At 37.5% G+C, this 16,704-nt stretch overlaps 1 protein-coding gene across 1 annotated transcript in view; it reads left to right on the top strand.

Annotated features, from left to right (window-relative positions):
* The window catches only part of LOC150089817 (uncharacterized), a 40,447-nt gene extending 26,714 nt beyond the window's left edge, over nt 1-13,733 (top strand). Inside the window, exon 2 of the mRNA XM_090368837.1 lies at nt 12,779-13,733. Within this exon, the coding sequence (XP_090224963.1) occupies nt 12,779-13,287 (509 nt within the window). The 3' untranslated portion in view covers nt 13,288-13,733. The remainder of the gene's footprint in view (nt 1-12,778) is intronic.
* Nucleotides 13,734-16,704: the final 2,971 nt, after the last annotated feature.

The following is a 16,704-nucleotide window of genomic DNA, read 5'->3' as shown; positions in this document are numbered from 1 at the left end:
TTCAGAGTCTAGTTTAAAATACAGTGTACTGAAGACAAAAATACGTGCAGACCGTAATCAGAACCGGTGAAAAAAAATTGTACACTTAAAAAAGATTACAACAAAAACGTCCGATATTTTCTTTTGCGTAGACTATTTGTTTCTGTTTTTTTTAACGCGGTTCAGATAAACAAAACCTTGATCAATACAATAATTACATATCGGTTACTGAAAGTATTGGTGTGTGATGACTAAATTAGGATATCTAATTTTTACATTGAAGAGGTTTTAGAAATACACCATCTATAGTTGTTCCATTACGTGTAGTATTTATCAAAAGATCTGATGGCATGTCCAAGTTGAAGAATGTTTTCATAAATGTGCACAACTCTTTTCCAGCCTCAGTTTAATTGTAAAGAAAATAATTACATTCAATTTGAAAACACCAGGTGACTTGAAACCAGATGCGTCTTCGAATTAACGCATTTTCCAGTTTCCGAAAGTATCTTAAAACCTTAATATTTCTAAATTCCTTAGCTTTCCAACGATACGCTATACGTCCATATTATCCCGTTTATTACGTGAGAAAATTTCCTTGATCACATGTTCATATTTTACACTACCCGGGAAAAACTACTGCAATTTTCAGAGGTTTGAAAGTTTTTTCTCTAGTACAGAGCTAAGATGAAGCTCCGTGCAAAATTTAATTAAATTTGGTTCAGTAGAAGATAAATTATTGTTGCAATCATACAAGTATGATTGCAACAATACAAGTTACAATAATTCGCTTCTGGCGCGAAGCTGACGTCACTTCCGTAATGCTTTTCGCATGACGGTTTTTCGTTACAAATTTTTTTGGAATAACGCCAGTAAAAACGTTTTTAACGTCAAAAATACTGAAATGGGCAAACCATTTTTTTTTTTTTTTCCTTGCCAGATCAAAACGCATTCCGGCTTGGAAATCCACAATCCAAGTGTATCTTTTCTTCGGCGGAAAATGTTAACTTTTTAATTCGTTTTTCCATCTTTTAATATGCGAAGCTTTATTTATTAAGAAGTAAGGAGGACTATCTTGTCGTTTTTCGTGATTCTGCGTCCAACAGGTACGTGTAGATGGTCTGTGTGCTGGATCACAACAGAACAAACTTTGCATTCACATTGAGTCACCCTGGTATTGCCCTACTTTCGAGCAAATGCCATCGTTTAAAGATTAATATTCAATTTATCAAAAAGATGAGACGCTTACTATGACATTCTATTTAAGTTATGGATATAAAAGCTCAATCTGAGAAAGGTCTCTGACAGAGAGTAGACAGCAGCGAAAAGTTTGCATACAGAAGAAGATAAAAGAGAGCTGTCTGAAATAGAATGAATTACCCTAACATTGCAAACATTTTTTTTTTTTTTTTTTTTTAACTAAAAGGCATATTAAAAGATTTCAAACAAATATTTTAACTAAAATGGCAGATTAACATTTTGGTAATACCATTTGTTTGATATTAGTGATCAGTACCAGGGAAACTTATTGCGAAGGGGAAGTTTGGCTTCGCTTTCGCAAAGAGTTTCCTTGGTAATGCACAAATTTCCGTCAAGAAATGAACTATTCAAACACTTTCTACACCATGATAAATATTCGAATAAATGAGCATCACTTTACGAACCCTTCAGTTACATTATTGCAACATAGATTTAGAGCCCCGCATTACAAATCACAATTTAAAAAATATCATAAAAATAAAAAGAAATGTTTAAAATAAAACGGAATTCCGGTGCTTACGCTTATAATAAAATTATTTAATTTTTTAAAATCTTGAAACCTTCAGGATACTTATGGTATACCGCAAATATTGATTACTACCCATTTCTAAATCTTTACTATATATACTATAGGTTGTCCATGACAATAATTTGATTGCTACAATTCACTCATTTAAAGAGAGCTGGGTTCGAATCCCGGCGGATACAACCAGAAATTCATAAAAACTGCTTTTTTTCCCCATTTCATTTGCTGTCAGCTTCAGCTGTCATTTGCCAATCCCAGGTGGAGGGAGCAGGGTTTTTCAGCCTGCGCAACATGCAAATACGCTTGTAAACAAACACTCGTACAAATATAATACACACAGCCAGATGCTAACGAGCTGTATGCTGGATATCTGCCTAAAAACAACCACGGTGTACATGCATCTATCAAATATCGTAAGTGGAGGTTGCTGAACTCAATACAATACGTGCAATTCCTTCTGGTCCGTCAATAGAGAGGTGGGAGGGGGGATACAGACAAAAAAAAAGTCAGTGTATATAGATGCAATGTCACATTTTAATTATACATTGTAAAACTCCACTACCCGGTGTGGTAGTCCTAGAGTGTAAAGAGGTAATTCATTTAAACATGGGAAAGAAAGTTCATCGCGTGCAGGATTACATTAATTATATTTGGTCATCGTGTCATAAAATTAATTTTGAAGGCTAAGCGCGTTCGTTACTTATTTTTCTGTTACCGAAATCTTGCTTCGCGTGCTTATACACGAGCCCTATATCAGCTCCATTTCACTCCAGTGGAAAGGGTCTGCCCCATTTATATAAATTACTCAATTTTAGAATTATTATTTGATTAATGATCCGTTCCAAACTATTCCGAACGAAAGATAACTCTTCGACAGGTAAAGAATGACGAGCTAAAATAAGAAATAACTATAAAAGCGTGAAGGAAATGCCAGATATCAGTAAAAGTAAGAGTCGCATTAAGATGCCGGTGAGATACGATTGTTGTTTGCTTTGAATAATATTCCAGTCCATGCTATAGAAGACCACTTAAGTCTTCCGGAGTCACGTGACCGATATTATCCTACCTTCAATGATTATACATTTCTGTCTTTAATTCAATTCCACGAAAGCTTAACACCTCTTGTTCTCTCTAGCAGAGTGAAAAATTTACTATCAGTGTATATATATATATATATATATATATATATATATATATATATATATACACTGATTGGACATTTTATTAGATACACTTACCTAATAGCAACGAGGTGTCGAAGGCGTGCCACAGTGATGCTGGTCCATGTTGACTTAATTGCTTCCTACAGTTGTTACAAATTCAATGGTTGCGATCTTCACTCCGAAGAACTCGTTCCATCTTGTTTCATAGATGCTCAGTGATTGAGATTTAGTGACTGAAGAGGTCACCGCAGTAAGCTGAATTCATTCTCATGTTCCTGGAAGCAGTTCTGTAGAGTTCTGGCGTTTTGGCATGGATAATTATCTTGTTTTAAGAACCTTTCACAGACAGATATATCGCAGGCAAGAAGGGATGCCCACTGATCGGAAGCAATTTACAGATAAACTGCGACGTCCAAATATTGCTCCACTGGTATCAAGGGGTCGAACGAATGTGCACCACACCGGGGAATTGTTAACACCTGGCAGGGTGGGTCTGCGGATTCACGCTGTTTTCATCATATTGTAGTCTATCAGATGAAACAACAGGAACCGGGATTCGTCAAACCAGGCAGCGTTTTTTTTTTCAATCCTTCACAGTACCACTGTTCGTGTTTGTTAGCTCACTCTAACCGCACCTTCTTGATTTTTGCTGACAGCAGACGAACTCGGTTCGGTTGTCGGATGCGAAACCCCCATCCCTTACAAACTTCGACGACTTGTGGATTCTGAAATGCCTCTTTGGTTACAAGTATTGCACTGGGTTGTTATTTAATTGACTGTAGCCTTTCTGTTGCCCTCCTAGCGCATACGCTGTACAGGAATTAAAACTGAATAAATAAATAAATCTTGTGAGTTCCGTTGGCCTCTCGCATCGATGAATTGTTTCCGACTACAGGATAACAATTGGTTGGATGTTATTGACTGGGCCAATCTCGATATATAAGACAAATTTCCCCAATGCATCACTATATTTACATTTGGTAGGACAAATAAATATTCATTTATTTATTTATTTATTTATAATCGTACGTGCTGTTTGCGAGATACTCATATCAACACGCGTCCACATAAACAGCATCCCTACATATCTGTCAACCTGCTTTATATCGCATAAACAAACACGTGATGCTACTACTAAAGGAGCGCTCGATTTCATAAAAAGGGTATGGTCATGCGTTATGTCTTACGTCAGGCAGTTCGTGAACATTAGTTCAACTCCGCTGTGGTACGCTTCAATGATACGTAACTATAAATTTCCCAGAAGTATTGTAGTAGTAATGCCATGCTTATGAAGTGTGTGTCTTGTGCTATTTAATTGTTTCTGGCCACTTTGCTACCACTAAGCAGCTGCGTCCCAGTACCCGCTCACGCCACGAGCAGGCGGGCCACAACAGTGCTCGTACTGTTCTTAGTGAACTTAATTCTGCACTCATAGGTAGTACTGCAATTCCTACGGTGCACAGCAATAACTTTTCAAGGGATAACATTCTGTACCACTGGGACCCAATCAAAAGTACCAGCAAGCGACTCCCGCCTTTATATGCATGTAGGGTTGGAGTCACTTGCTATGTGGAAGTCATTTTCATTTTAATCTTTTTATTTATTCAACCATAGACTAAATGAAAATAAAAATGGCCTCTAGACAGCAAGCTAATTCAACTCCAGCCTCTACATGAATACAGAGATGGATCCGCTTGCTGGTACCATTCGTTGGGCCTCAGTTGTATATACCAGCAAAATCCATTCCCTTGAAAGGAATAACCATATATACATAAAAGGACCAATGTACCTAATAAAGTGGCCACTTAGTGTAGATGTTTCTGCTTTTTTTTTTTTTTTTTTTTTTTTTTTTTTGTGGCGAAGACTTACAAACTTATGGTGAAGATAGATAACAACAACATAGAGATAGATACTTCGAGTGGCGAAGATATTAATAGTAGATTACCTCAACAGTAGCAGTTCTAATTGTGGGGAGAGGGAATGTTGTAGACGTGCTGGCTATTAGTTGCAAAAAATGTATTTCCTGGATGATTTGGAATCGGCAATTGACCAGCTGCGTGGCAAACATGGAGCAGATGGTAACCTGATTTAGCCATAAATGAATTGGAACTGAGCATTTTTTATCAATTTTTTTTTACCATTTCTGTCCTCCTCCTTTAACCTTTGCATCTTCTTGTATGGTCGTTTTTAATGCGTGCGCGTGCATTGTATAACGACACGTTAAAAATATAATCGCGCAGTCAACATGATGTCACACACCAAAGTTGTTCCAGTTATTGTATCGCTTTGTGTTTATTCAGTAGTGCAAATTGATCTGAGTGGTAATGATAATTAGCGTTCGAAAATAACAATCTTCTGGAAAATATTCTTCCGAAAAATGATATAGTGGTATCATTAATAAACCTTTATAAGCATTGCCACATTTTCTGCTGCAACAGAAAACAATTGACAGCTCTTTCATGTTTCAGTCGATCTCTACAAAAGATGCACTGCTCACGTATTGCAGTATCCGGCTCGTTGAGACGTTGGCATTTGTTGCAAATAAGAGATGATAGTCCAAAGTAGCGTACATACACGTGTGTTCATTTTCCTTGAAATTCCTTCGTTGCTGTCTGACCAAAATTCATTTAATCTAATTAACTGAACCTAACCTAAGTAATCTAAGCATAAATTTTTATTATTATTAATATCATTTTATTTCCACATCAGTGGGCACCCCTGGAACAACCTGGTTCGGCTATATGGGTGTACATTATGCAAATTCCAGTTGATTACATTGATTGGAATTGCAAGCGATCAAAACAGATTGAATTACATAACGTAATTTGGGCTTAGATTGCTCAAATTAGGTTGGGCTAATTAGATTAATGGAGTTAATTAAATCAACTGACTTAACTTGGAAAAGCTGTTGAATCAGTTCAGTTAGCTGAACCTGACCCGTGAAGGTCGATAGCTGACCTGAGCAAACCTTGAACGAACCAATAATGAGAACACAAAAGGCTGCGTTATTGAAAATTTGCCAGTCCAACGAACGAGCCGTCATTCTATTCGAACTGCGGTTGTTGATGGTTGCTCAAAAAAATCTTATTATACACTGAAACAACCACGAGGAGTTTTACAAATTCATTGTTAGTATTAGTAATGGAAAATAATACAAACGTCATCTCTCTATCCCCTCTAATAATAATTTCTCTAATCCTTAAATTTATTCAAACTACTCGCTACCACAGAACCAGATGGAAGTTTTCTCCACCAATTAAGTACCTGCTGGCTGAAGGCTGATAGATGTGTGGATTTCCACACATCTGTCCTATCATCCTTCCTCAAATTGAAGCTATGCCCCCTGAGCTTAATATAGACATTAAAGCGTTTATATTAAGGTTTTTTTTTTATTGTTTTATGCGGATAGGACATAGCTTCAGTTTGTACGCAGCACTAAGCAAACTGAGTTTGGTGCTAAGTATATCGATCTCATATTGCCAGGACATTTCAAAATGAGACATTGATATTGCTTTCTGAACTTTAATTAATGAACATAATGTATGCCATTTCCCATAAGCTGTTTTGATTTGTAATAATACAAGTCAATTAATGTACGATGTGCATCATTTCAAGTTCTTTAGCAAATACTAATAATTCATTATTTATAACAAAAAAGGAGCAAAAATCAATAACATTTAAGCGCAAACCAACAACATTTCGTTTTTGATGCATCTCATCTGCGATATTGTCATTCATTGTTCTAATCAGCACACGACAAGAGAAGTACACTGCTCGACAAATTAACAGAAAGAAATATTTTTCATTAATATTTTATTGTGAACAGAGTCGTCAGAGGCGAATATTTCATATAATAGACATCCTGGCATGCAAATTCCGAGTATCCAATAGAAATCGATCTATTGCCTTACAGAGGCACACATTATGCAAATTATTCAGGCCAATAAAAACACGGGTTGCGACATCACTTCATTCCCGTCTTTTGGCTTGCTCAGTGGGACAGCCACATCTCCAGTACTCAGGACGGCAAGTCATCGTCGTTTAGATGATTCTTTGAGATGGCTGGCCGTTGGACGACTTGACGCCGGACAGTAGCAGGCGAAGATGGCACGTTGGCTTAATGTGTCACACAGTGTCGTCTCAGCATTATGAAAGTAGTTTCAGGAAACAGAAACCATTACAAGAAGAGTTGGCCAAGGTCGCCTGAGGACTGCGTCAACCAGAACAGGCCGCTATCTGGCCTGGCTGTAACAGCTAGGCGAAACCCTACGATGCCCTGTCATCAACTGTCTCTTGAGGTTGCTGCGGCCACAGGTGAAAACATTTCCAACCGGACTGTGTTAAGAAGACTCAATTCAAGTGCACTCTACTCAAGGAAGCCAGTGGCTTGTATCCCATTAACCTCAAACCACCGCAGAGCTCGTCGAAACTGGCCACATGAACATGTGACTTGGAACCCTGACAAATGAGGTACAGTTCTGTTCTTTGATGAATCTCGTTTTAGCCTACAAACAGATTCTAGACGTTATTTCATCTGGAGACAAAGAGAAATACAGTACCATCCCTCCAACGTCATAGGAAAAATGATGTTGAAGGGATGGTACTGTATTTCTGGATGATGAATGACTTGGCGACAACAGTGATCAGAAAAATCAACAATATGTGAAATGCTTGATGGATTTGTTGAGGTTTTAAAAGCTCGCAAAATTTTGGAGCAAAGGCCCCATGCTACAGAACCTAAAAAAACAATTATGCAAGTAAGGCTTAGTCCCATTTTCCAGGTAGTATTGAGCGAGCAAATTCCACTAGTTAGTGCATCAATCTCATATTGTGGAGGCACTTCACCACGAGTTATCTCGGTATGGCGCTATGCAATTTAAATAAGAAACACCGCCCTAATGGAGAAATATATTGTTATTTATTTAAAATATTTGTAATATTTGTATACAGTTTCTCATATCGCAGTTTCAACCATTTTAAAATTTCTGCACCTTTTATAAATTCTTCTAAAACTTAAGTTTTAAAACTATTGTACCATTAAGCATTTCACATGCTCCTTTCCCTCCCATGTCACACTACACCTTAACCTGAGTTTCGAAACCCAGGTTGGTAAATTGGCGCTGTACTTTCCTGGAAGTAGTCCCTCAAGTTCTTAATCGACTTCTGTTGTTCAGTGAGGTCTGTCAATCCCACGCTCCTTCTTTCCAGGCTACGATCAGTTTCTTGATAGCCGACTTCCAATGGTCTTGGTTGCTCTTAGTCATCATTATCCTGGTCGATCTTATAATCTCCGGTTCGATGTTGGACCAGTCTTTGATCCCCAACCAGTATGTTAGTAGTGAGAATGCATAGGTATTTATGGCTCTGACCATGTTCCCGCTATTCAGCTTTGATTTTAGCAGGTTTCTTAGTCTCTGATGATATTTCTCAGTGTGGCGAGCCTTGATCTCCTTGTGTTCTAGCTGTTGAGCCTGCATTATTCCCAGATATTTGTAGGTATCTCCCTCTATCATCGCTTCAATCTCTTCACCGGTTTTCAGCTGGTAGTTTCGGCCGACTAATTCTTGATGCAATCCAACTTGCATTTGTCTAGGATTCATGAAATGCTGTAATATCACTGATATGTATATACATTACACAACATGCATATTAGAAAACAACACTTCTCAATAAATTTCGATATAATTGGAAAAAATGTACAAAAGATTATCAAATTTTCTCATGGAAGCTTGAATGGTATTTTTTAAATTAAGCACACAAAATGTTATGGTAATTATAAAGCAAAATGAAAAACAATTAAATGTAATATTGATTTAAATGATCGAAATTTTAAATAATATCAAAGAAATATTTATGAATTGTTAAAAAAAAGTATAAAAGTTACAAGATTCCATAAATTGGCATGTGATTTAGGGAACTGATTTTTGTTTGAGATTATTTCCATCAGCCTAGATTCTAAAGATGTTGTGTGGATCTTAAAACATATGCCAGATGACTATCCGCTAATTTGGATCTTAATTTAGACTTGTTTAAGTTCATAGTAGAGAATGTTTTTTCCCAGATATTAAGCACTTCCAAATAACGAAACCATTCGATGTCCGTGATTTCGTATTTCTGGACATTCTTCTAGTGATAGTGATTTATAAAAATCCACCGAACTCTTATCACTATAAGATGCCTTTGCTTCGGTCCTCTATTGTCCTCTCCTAATCAATTCCAATTGAATATTTACAGGAGCATTCTCTGGATCATATGTAAATGGATCTTGAAAAATAATTAGATCGTTTTCACGGTTTATAAAATCTAAGAAGCGCCTGTCAAATTCTTCTAATAGACAGTGAATGATTTTGTTTTACTTTTCTGACCACAGAATATTTAAAAACTCCGTTAATTCATCCGAAAGAATCTTACATGCTGCAAAATGGAATAAATTGTTATCTACTAGTTGTTGAAGCCTTCACATAATCAAAAAGATTAGAAACAAACTTATTATTGCCCTAAGTCTGAATTTAACTCATTGAGAACCTCAGTGATAACAACGAGAATGTTGATAGCACGCATATAACCCTCCGCGCAGTCATCCACTCTTCATTGGCTATGTGACTTACAGACTAAGTTGATAGCTATGTGTTTGTACGAATTCTTACAGAAATCCACTAAGATGTCTGATCTTCCGATCTCATGGCAGCTCGCATGCATTCGTGGAAGGGGTTTCCTTTATACCAGGAATCTTTGTTATGATAAACAAATTCCAGGAATTACTATCTTTGCATGAAAGAAGGGAGGCATCTTGGTCACAATACACAAATTCGTAGAACTACCATCCTCTCTAGAAAGAATGATTAGAAAGAGAAGAGTTTGCAGGTGCATCTTGTTATCGCGACTGTGATAGTTGGGATTTTCGCAGCATCTACCGGTAAACTAATTATTTTAAACGAACTAATCCCCACCTATGTAATGTGCCCAGTTTCCTTTTTTTTTCTCCATGCTTCGAATCGCTCATCAAAAATTTTACCATGATATTCGGTTAACAGGAAATATTTTTGAAAGTCTGCGCATTTCTTAATAATCGGTTTCCACTGCAACTAGTACACAAGTCCTCGTGGGTAGCACAGTTCAGATTGCCGTCCGCTCCACAAAGGGTGGAAAAAGACCCAAGTTCGAGTCCCGTCGATGACAGAAAGAATTTTCATCGGTTTTTGTTAATCCGGAATAGGTCTTAAAGTTGATTCTCGGTTGCTGCATAGAATTTGATGGGCATCTATGTACATCAGGTGAGAGAGGATGTACAGGGTCTTCCTCCTTCATTTTAGAGTATACCCGTACTTGCTGTTATTGAGCATAGTGGACAGTGGGTTGAATGATGGCAGAAACACAGTAGGCTCAGGGCATCTCTCTGGATGGTTCTTCTTTTGATGGCGACGGTCCTGTCATGGTGTTTTCGACCTTCATGGTAATCTTCCATTTCGCCATCGTTTATTCTGAGAAGTGTGTCAGTACCGGATTGACTTTGTAGATCTTCACTGTCTCTATTAGCCAACTATTGGGCACGGAGTCAAAGGCCTTGCGGTAGTCGATGTAGGCCCTGTACAGGTTGCAGTGCTTCTTATAGATTTAGTCCATAACTTCCTCATCAATTATCAATTGCTCCTTGCATCCTTATTCATCTGTTTACATCCCATCTGCTGCTAGGGCATGATGTTCTAGCTCTCCAAGTGGTCTAATATCCTCTTGGTTATGCAGCTGGTCAGGATTTTGTACATTGTTCTAAGACAGGTGATCGATATATACTTCACCAGGTTTGTTGTCTTCTTTGTCTTTAGCCTTCAGATAGGTGATTCCTTGAGCCAGAGAATATGGGATTGTGTCAGTCTGTATTATTATTATTTATAAAAAAAACAACTTTTTACCTTTATGTGATTTTTTCCTGCCCCCTGACTGGTGCTAGAACCAAGTGCATAGGATGGTTGATTGTGTCCGGTTACCATTATTATTATTATTTAATATATGCCCATAATCGGTTTGGCGAGAAGACTCTAATTTAATTATAAAATTGTAAATCAGTTGAAAAGTAAAATACAGTATGCCCAAATAAAAGTGGAATATAAAGGTATACAGTGACCTAATGTTTTAACTGCACTTTGCTAAAGAATGTCAAAATAATATCATTTATTTTATTTTATTTTTTATTAAGATATCAGTGATATTTTTTAGGATATTAATGTGTGACACTATATTGTATCACGATGTTTTTTGTTGTTATTTGATGTGTACTATAATCCTGAATTCTGCCGAATTTGCTAGCATAAATTCTTTCTCGATTCTAATTTATATTATAATATGCCCAAGAGAAGCCCCAAATTTAACATTGAAATTCAAAATAAATAGATGCCCCTTTTAGTTACAAATTTCATGATATTTTACTTAAATAAGAACTCCGTAATTTATAAATTTTTAATACACAAAATTATAATTTGCAGAGTGACATTTGGAGTGGGTACCGAAGGCAATGTCCTCGTGAGTAGCACAGTTGGTAGAATCGCCGTCTCCTCACACCGGGCGGAAAAGACATTAGTTCGAGTCCCGTCGATGACATGAGGAATTTTCAAGGCCCTTTTTCACGTGGCTGAGTTAGTCGGTTTCAGCCAAGATAGCAGAGAAAACTATTACGTTAGGGTCACCAGGGAAGTTATTTCATATACCCATGGGTATGTCTGTAAATTCTGTAAATTTCGTGTGTTCTCTGGTCGATTTGCCTGTTTTGCTGACGAAAAACCCCAGTTTCTGGGGGGGGGGGGAACCTTGCTATCTACACCAGAGACCGACTAACTCAGTCACGGAGTGAAAAAAGCCGATTAAAGTTCCTCGCGTCATCGATGAGATTCGAATCCGGGCCTTTTCCAACCGATGTGGGGAGGACGTGACGATACCACTGTGCTACACGCGCAGAGAGCCGAGGGTTGCATGTTTTTTTGACAGCAGACAGAAAATGAAAACTGACTACAGCACACACACACAATTTGCAGACAATATACAGGGAGAAATATGGGCTTAGTCGCTGATACTGTCAAAACCCTACTACAACTACTACTTCCGAAGGCAACCAAAATCAAAATGCCACTAGCAACAATTTTGTTCGCGAAATTAGCATGCGCGAACTAGAACGGAATAGTTCTGATATTTGTGATTAGGGACATTCGCATATAAATCTGCGAATGTCTTGATAATGTCCGTTTGCATATAACAACTTGACTTCCAGTGATAGGATTTTCATAAAATTTGATATTTGAGCCTTTTAAAAATACTTGTCCATCCATGGCAAATTTAATAAAAATCGTTCTAATATAAATCCAGAAATTGATATTTCTTTTTTTCCATATGGAAAAAATGAAATTATTAGCTTGCTTCGCGTGTATTGTGTAAAACTCGTGATGGTGGTGTCAAAAGATCACTAAATATTATACAGTTGAATTGAACATCTTATGTTTCTAGAACTTTGACGTTTTATTAAGAAATCATAGTTATAATCTTAGTAATTAATTGATCAAGAGATAACAACGTGTGTATCTGCCAGACAGGTGGAATGAATGTATGTAACGTTAAAGAATCTGATGAAAAAATAATCACTTCCATTAATCAGAGAAAAAGAAAAAAAAATCAATAAATTTAAGGAAAAAAATCAAACACGCCTGAAATGTAACTAATTTGTTTTAAATTCCAGCTAAATAATGGACTTCACAGATATAGATAGATAAATTACGCAAGAAACTATTTTTGTTGGTTTGTTTGAAATCTTAACTTACTACTGAATATCGTTTCTTTGTTAATATCCTTTGTGTATTCCATTTCGCAGGTGCTAAGACAAGAGTCCGGGACGCCAAGACTAGTCACCACGAGTTCAACGACCATCCAAGTCCCGAAGTTACGGTCATCGATGTCCGAAGCAGATCCGTATCGCCCTCCGACAGTATCTCTGGTGACGCAGATCCCAAAGACTCGAGGCAGAGTGGTGACGAAGATCAGCCGAAGGAAGGTGCGGGTGGTGTGAAAGCCAGGCGGCGGAGGACGGCATTCACCAGCGAGCAGCTGCTAGAGTTGGAGAAAGAGTTCCACTCCAAGAAGTATCTGTCGCTGACGGAACGCTCGCAAATAGCGCACTCGTTGAAACTCAGCGAAGTTCAAGTAAAGATTTGGTTTCAGAATCGTAGGGCCAAGTGGAAGCGCGTTAAAGCAGGGCTTACATCTGGACGCTCGACCGTCAATCCAAATGCTCCGAAAATTGTAGTGCCTATCCCTGTGCATGTAAACAGAATGGCAATTCGCAGCCAACACCAACAATACGAGAAATCCGTCACGAGGTAGAGTAATCCCAAAAGCCACACCATCATCAGCGGCCCGGGGAAAGCGTGACTGCGTATTTGTGTAAACAAAACGATTCGACCATTCCGTTGAAGAATCTGAACGAGATTTTGGAAATGTCTCAAATGAAACATAATTTTTGTCCTTCCACCTGGTTTCAAGAATAAAAAATAAATTAAATTCTGTAATGTCGTCCAATTAAAACTCAGCAAATCTTGCGCGAAAGAGATTTTTAGACAGAAAGGGAATGTACAGAAAGGATATTGAGTTTGACCAAAAAGGACAGTTTAAAAAAAGTTATCACAGAGACCGATCTCGATAAAGAAACTAAATGAGAATGGCTGCTTGAAATGAAGCATTCTTCTGGTTGATTTGTGCCATCTGCTATTCATCTGTAATTTATGCTCCAAATCATTGAGACATCAGCTTAGCCACTTGTAGATAGGTAAATGGAATATATTCGTTACAACGTGTGTATCTGCCAGACAGGTATAGGGTGGAATGAGTGTATGTAACGTAAAATTTCTGAGAAGTTTATTTCCTTTCACACATATGTCTATATTGTGTAAATAAATATCAATTTCATCTTGTTTTGTTTGTGTCTTTTGATTTTCGAATCAACAGATTAAAACCAAAATTTAAATATAATTACGGAATGGAGAAAAACATTTTTATTCATATTTTTTCTGTTTTTATTATCGCATGTACCACATTCGGTTATTTCGAACATTCTACTTCTGGTTTCTATTTTTTCTAGTGTCATTTATGAGTTAGCGTTTTAATGGAAACGTAAACAACGTGAACCTTTGTCCATCATTCTTACCTCTTTCTCTTTCTGACATCCGAAATGAATGAATGGATGAAATATTACCTATTTCCTGTTCCCATGGGCCCCAATTTCCTAACGGCTTCACAGCTGCATCTGTGTACTATTAATCTTATCTCTAATTAAGTACTAGGCAGACTCATCAGTAGCATTTTGGGTATGAGAGACCTACACTATCCTTGTGTTTGCTTTTCCTTAAATACTTTGCTTTTCCTTCCACTTAATCTAGGAAAAACTCAGTTGCGTTTGTTTCACGTAGTCTAGAGAAGCACTTTTCAACTATTTTTGGGCCACTGAACTCATCTCCAAATCAAATTAATAGTACATGCAATAGATTTAATACATTCAATAGATTTTGGTACGCTTATCGCCCAAGTGTGTGTCATTTTCTTGGGGGTGATGTACCGGCCACCATCTTTTGAAACTTCTATAAATTAAAAACTGGGAGATATCGCGAATTATGGAACACCAGTTCTTCCTCATTTGACTCTATTTGGACTCTAGCTGTTCAGTTGTAAAGACGGTATTTGAAAATAACTACAGTACAGATTGCATGCTGACTCATTCTTTGTTTATTTAGCACAGCGATTACGATTACAAGTTTTATGGGCTTTTTTAAGATTTTATGGCCCACTTAGTCGGTCTCAGGAGAGGGTTGCAAAAGTTTTCGTCTCAAAAATAAAATTTTATTATTTCTGCCCTGTTTGATGAGGGAGTTTAATTCATCTCCCTCATCAAACAAATTTATAAGATTTTCAATTTCCTTCAGATTTTTTCGCACGTTTTGCAACTTCACTTTTAGATGAAACACTTTCTATATCAGTCCAAGATATCCATGATTATTTGCAAGACTGGCATGCTTCAAAAATACAAATGAAAGAAAGCCAACAAGTCATCGACGCAAGTTTGGGTTAAAAGATATTTAATGTCACTAAAGATTTTCGTGCAGAATTTTATGTAAATATTAGGAAGGATAGTTGAAATTAAGAGACAGAATGTTTCAATATTCTGTCTTTTTCTTCATTTCGAAAACAGGTCCTTCAGGGAGACTGCATCTAGTAATGTTTAACAAACAGAAAGCTTTGAAACTGGAGTTTCTTCCGCTTCTAAGCAATGTTTTATAGTTTCATAGAATATATCTGATTATTTTATACAACATTATAAATACAACAACCAAATTTGTAATTTAAATATGAATAATGCATTATCTTCTTTGAATTAGAAGTTTTAAGAGTAGAATGTTTACTACATAATTGTTTATTTGGCTAATTGAATTAATCAAATTCGATTAGGATTGTGATCACACAGAAAGCCTTTGAATTCCAGCATCCGTCGTTTATTTGCAATGACAAGTTCTTCTTTCAGTCAATCAAAAGTGCCTCTTCGCTTTCAACCATTACGTCATCACTTCCAATTCATTCAAAATCAACAAACAGGGCCGCGCAGTCCGATACTTTTGCAGGATTCCGTGGCAAAAAGTCAACATGTTCTCCATCATTCGACACCATGCTGCGTCTAGTAATCATGCCTTGACCTGACGTCCGTAATTGTCCCACTTACGACCGTACAAGTCAAACGGCGAACCTGCTGCAGTAATCCCCGTGACCAAAAGTCGAAGAATCAGAGGGAGAATGGCTGGAGCAAGTCGGGGAGGAGAGCGCGAGAAGGGGAAAAAGAGAGAGAGAGGAAAAAAAAAAATTAGGATGGGGGGGGATAAAGGCGAACACCTCGTTGAAGCGCGAGACTATTATTTTCAGACAGACTAAGTAGGCCGCAACTCAAGCGAGAACGAGGCTCTGCGATGTCGTCGATGAACGCACCAACAAACTGCCAACGAGACAAACCGGTAATTTTCCACTTTTCCTATTACTCCATGCGCTGCTTCCCTCCCCTCTCCCTTCTACAACATGTTTACTGACGGTTGTGCTGTGAAAAAAATTGGCAGGTCGTTTAGCGTCGCTCTAGGGAGTCTAGTGTCGGTCACGCCAGATTGAATGCTACGACAGAGAAGTCGACAACCAGAATTAAAAAAAAAAAAAAAAAAAAAGAAGCTTAATACGATTAACGCGACATCAGAGCACGTGGACACGACAGTCCGACTTAAGGAGTATTTGCTTACGTTCTATTATTGTGTTTTCTAACCGCCAACGTGAAGGCCTAATGTCAATAAACATCTCCTTAGTATGTATTTAATAAAGAGAGTCAATTAGCAATACATGTACACCTATTCTACAGAATATATGAACAGCCTCTATAAGTATTCGCGGCTCATCAATTCTATTCTTATTTGTTACGCATGTTTGACTACAGGTCAAGGATCTGTTAAAAGTTCAAATTACGCGGGTAAAAAATGTAGAACTTCTTAATAAAATACCAAGATCGTGAGGTTGATCTGCGCTGTCGCTAATCATTGAATTCAACGATTTACGTTCACCACCTTCCCCTTCCCTTTTTCGGCTGGCATCCCTATCTCATATACATCAAAAGTTTCCAGCCACTACGCGATTGATGAACGATTATCGCAATCAGCAAATAAATATTAACATGATGCATAATGCGACATATAACAAATTAAAACGTGTATAGACTTGTTG

This window comes from Mastigoproctus giganteus, chromosome 2, assembly GCF_048544385.1.
Source record: "Mastigoproctus giganteus isolate SK-2022 chromosome 2, ASM4854438v1, whole genome shotgun sequence".
In the NCBI taxonomy this organism is placed as follows: Eukaryota; Metazoa; Arthropoda; class Arachnida; order Uropygi; family Thelyphonidae; genus Mastigoproctus; species Mastigoproctus giganteus.
The sequence above is the reverse complement of the archived record's forward strand: the minus strand, read 5'-3'. Positions and strand labels throughout refer to the sequence as shown.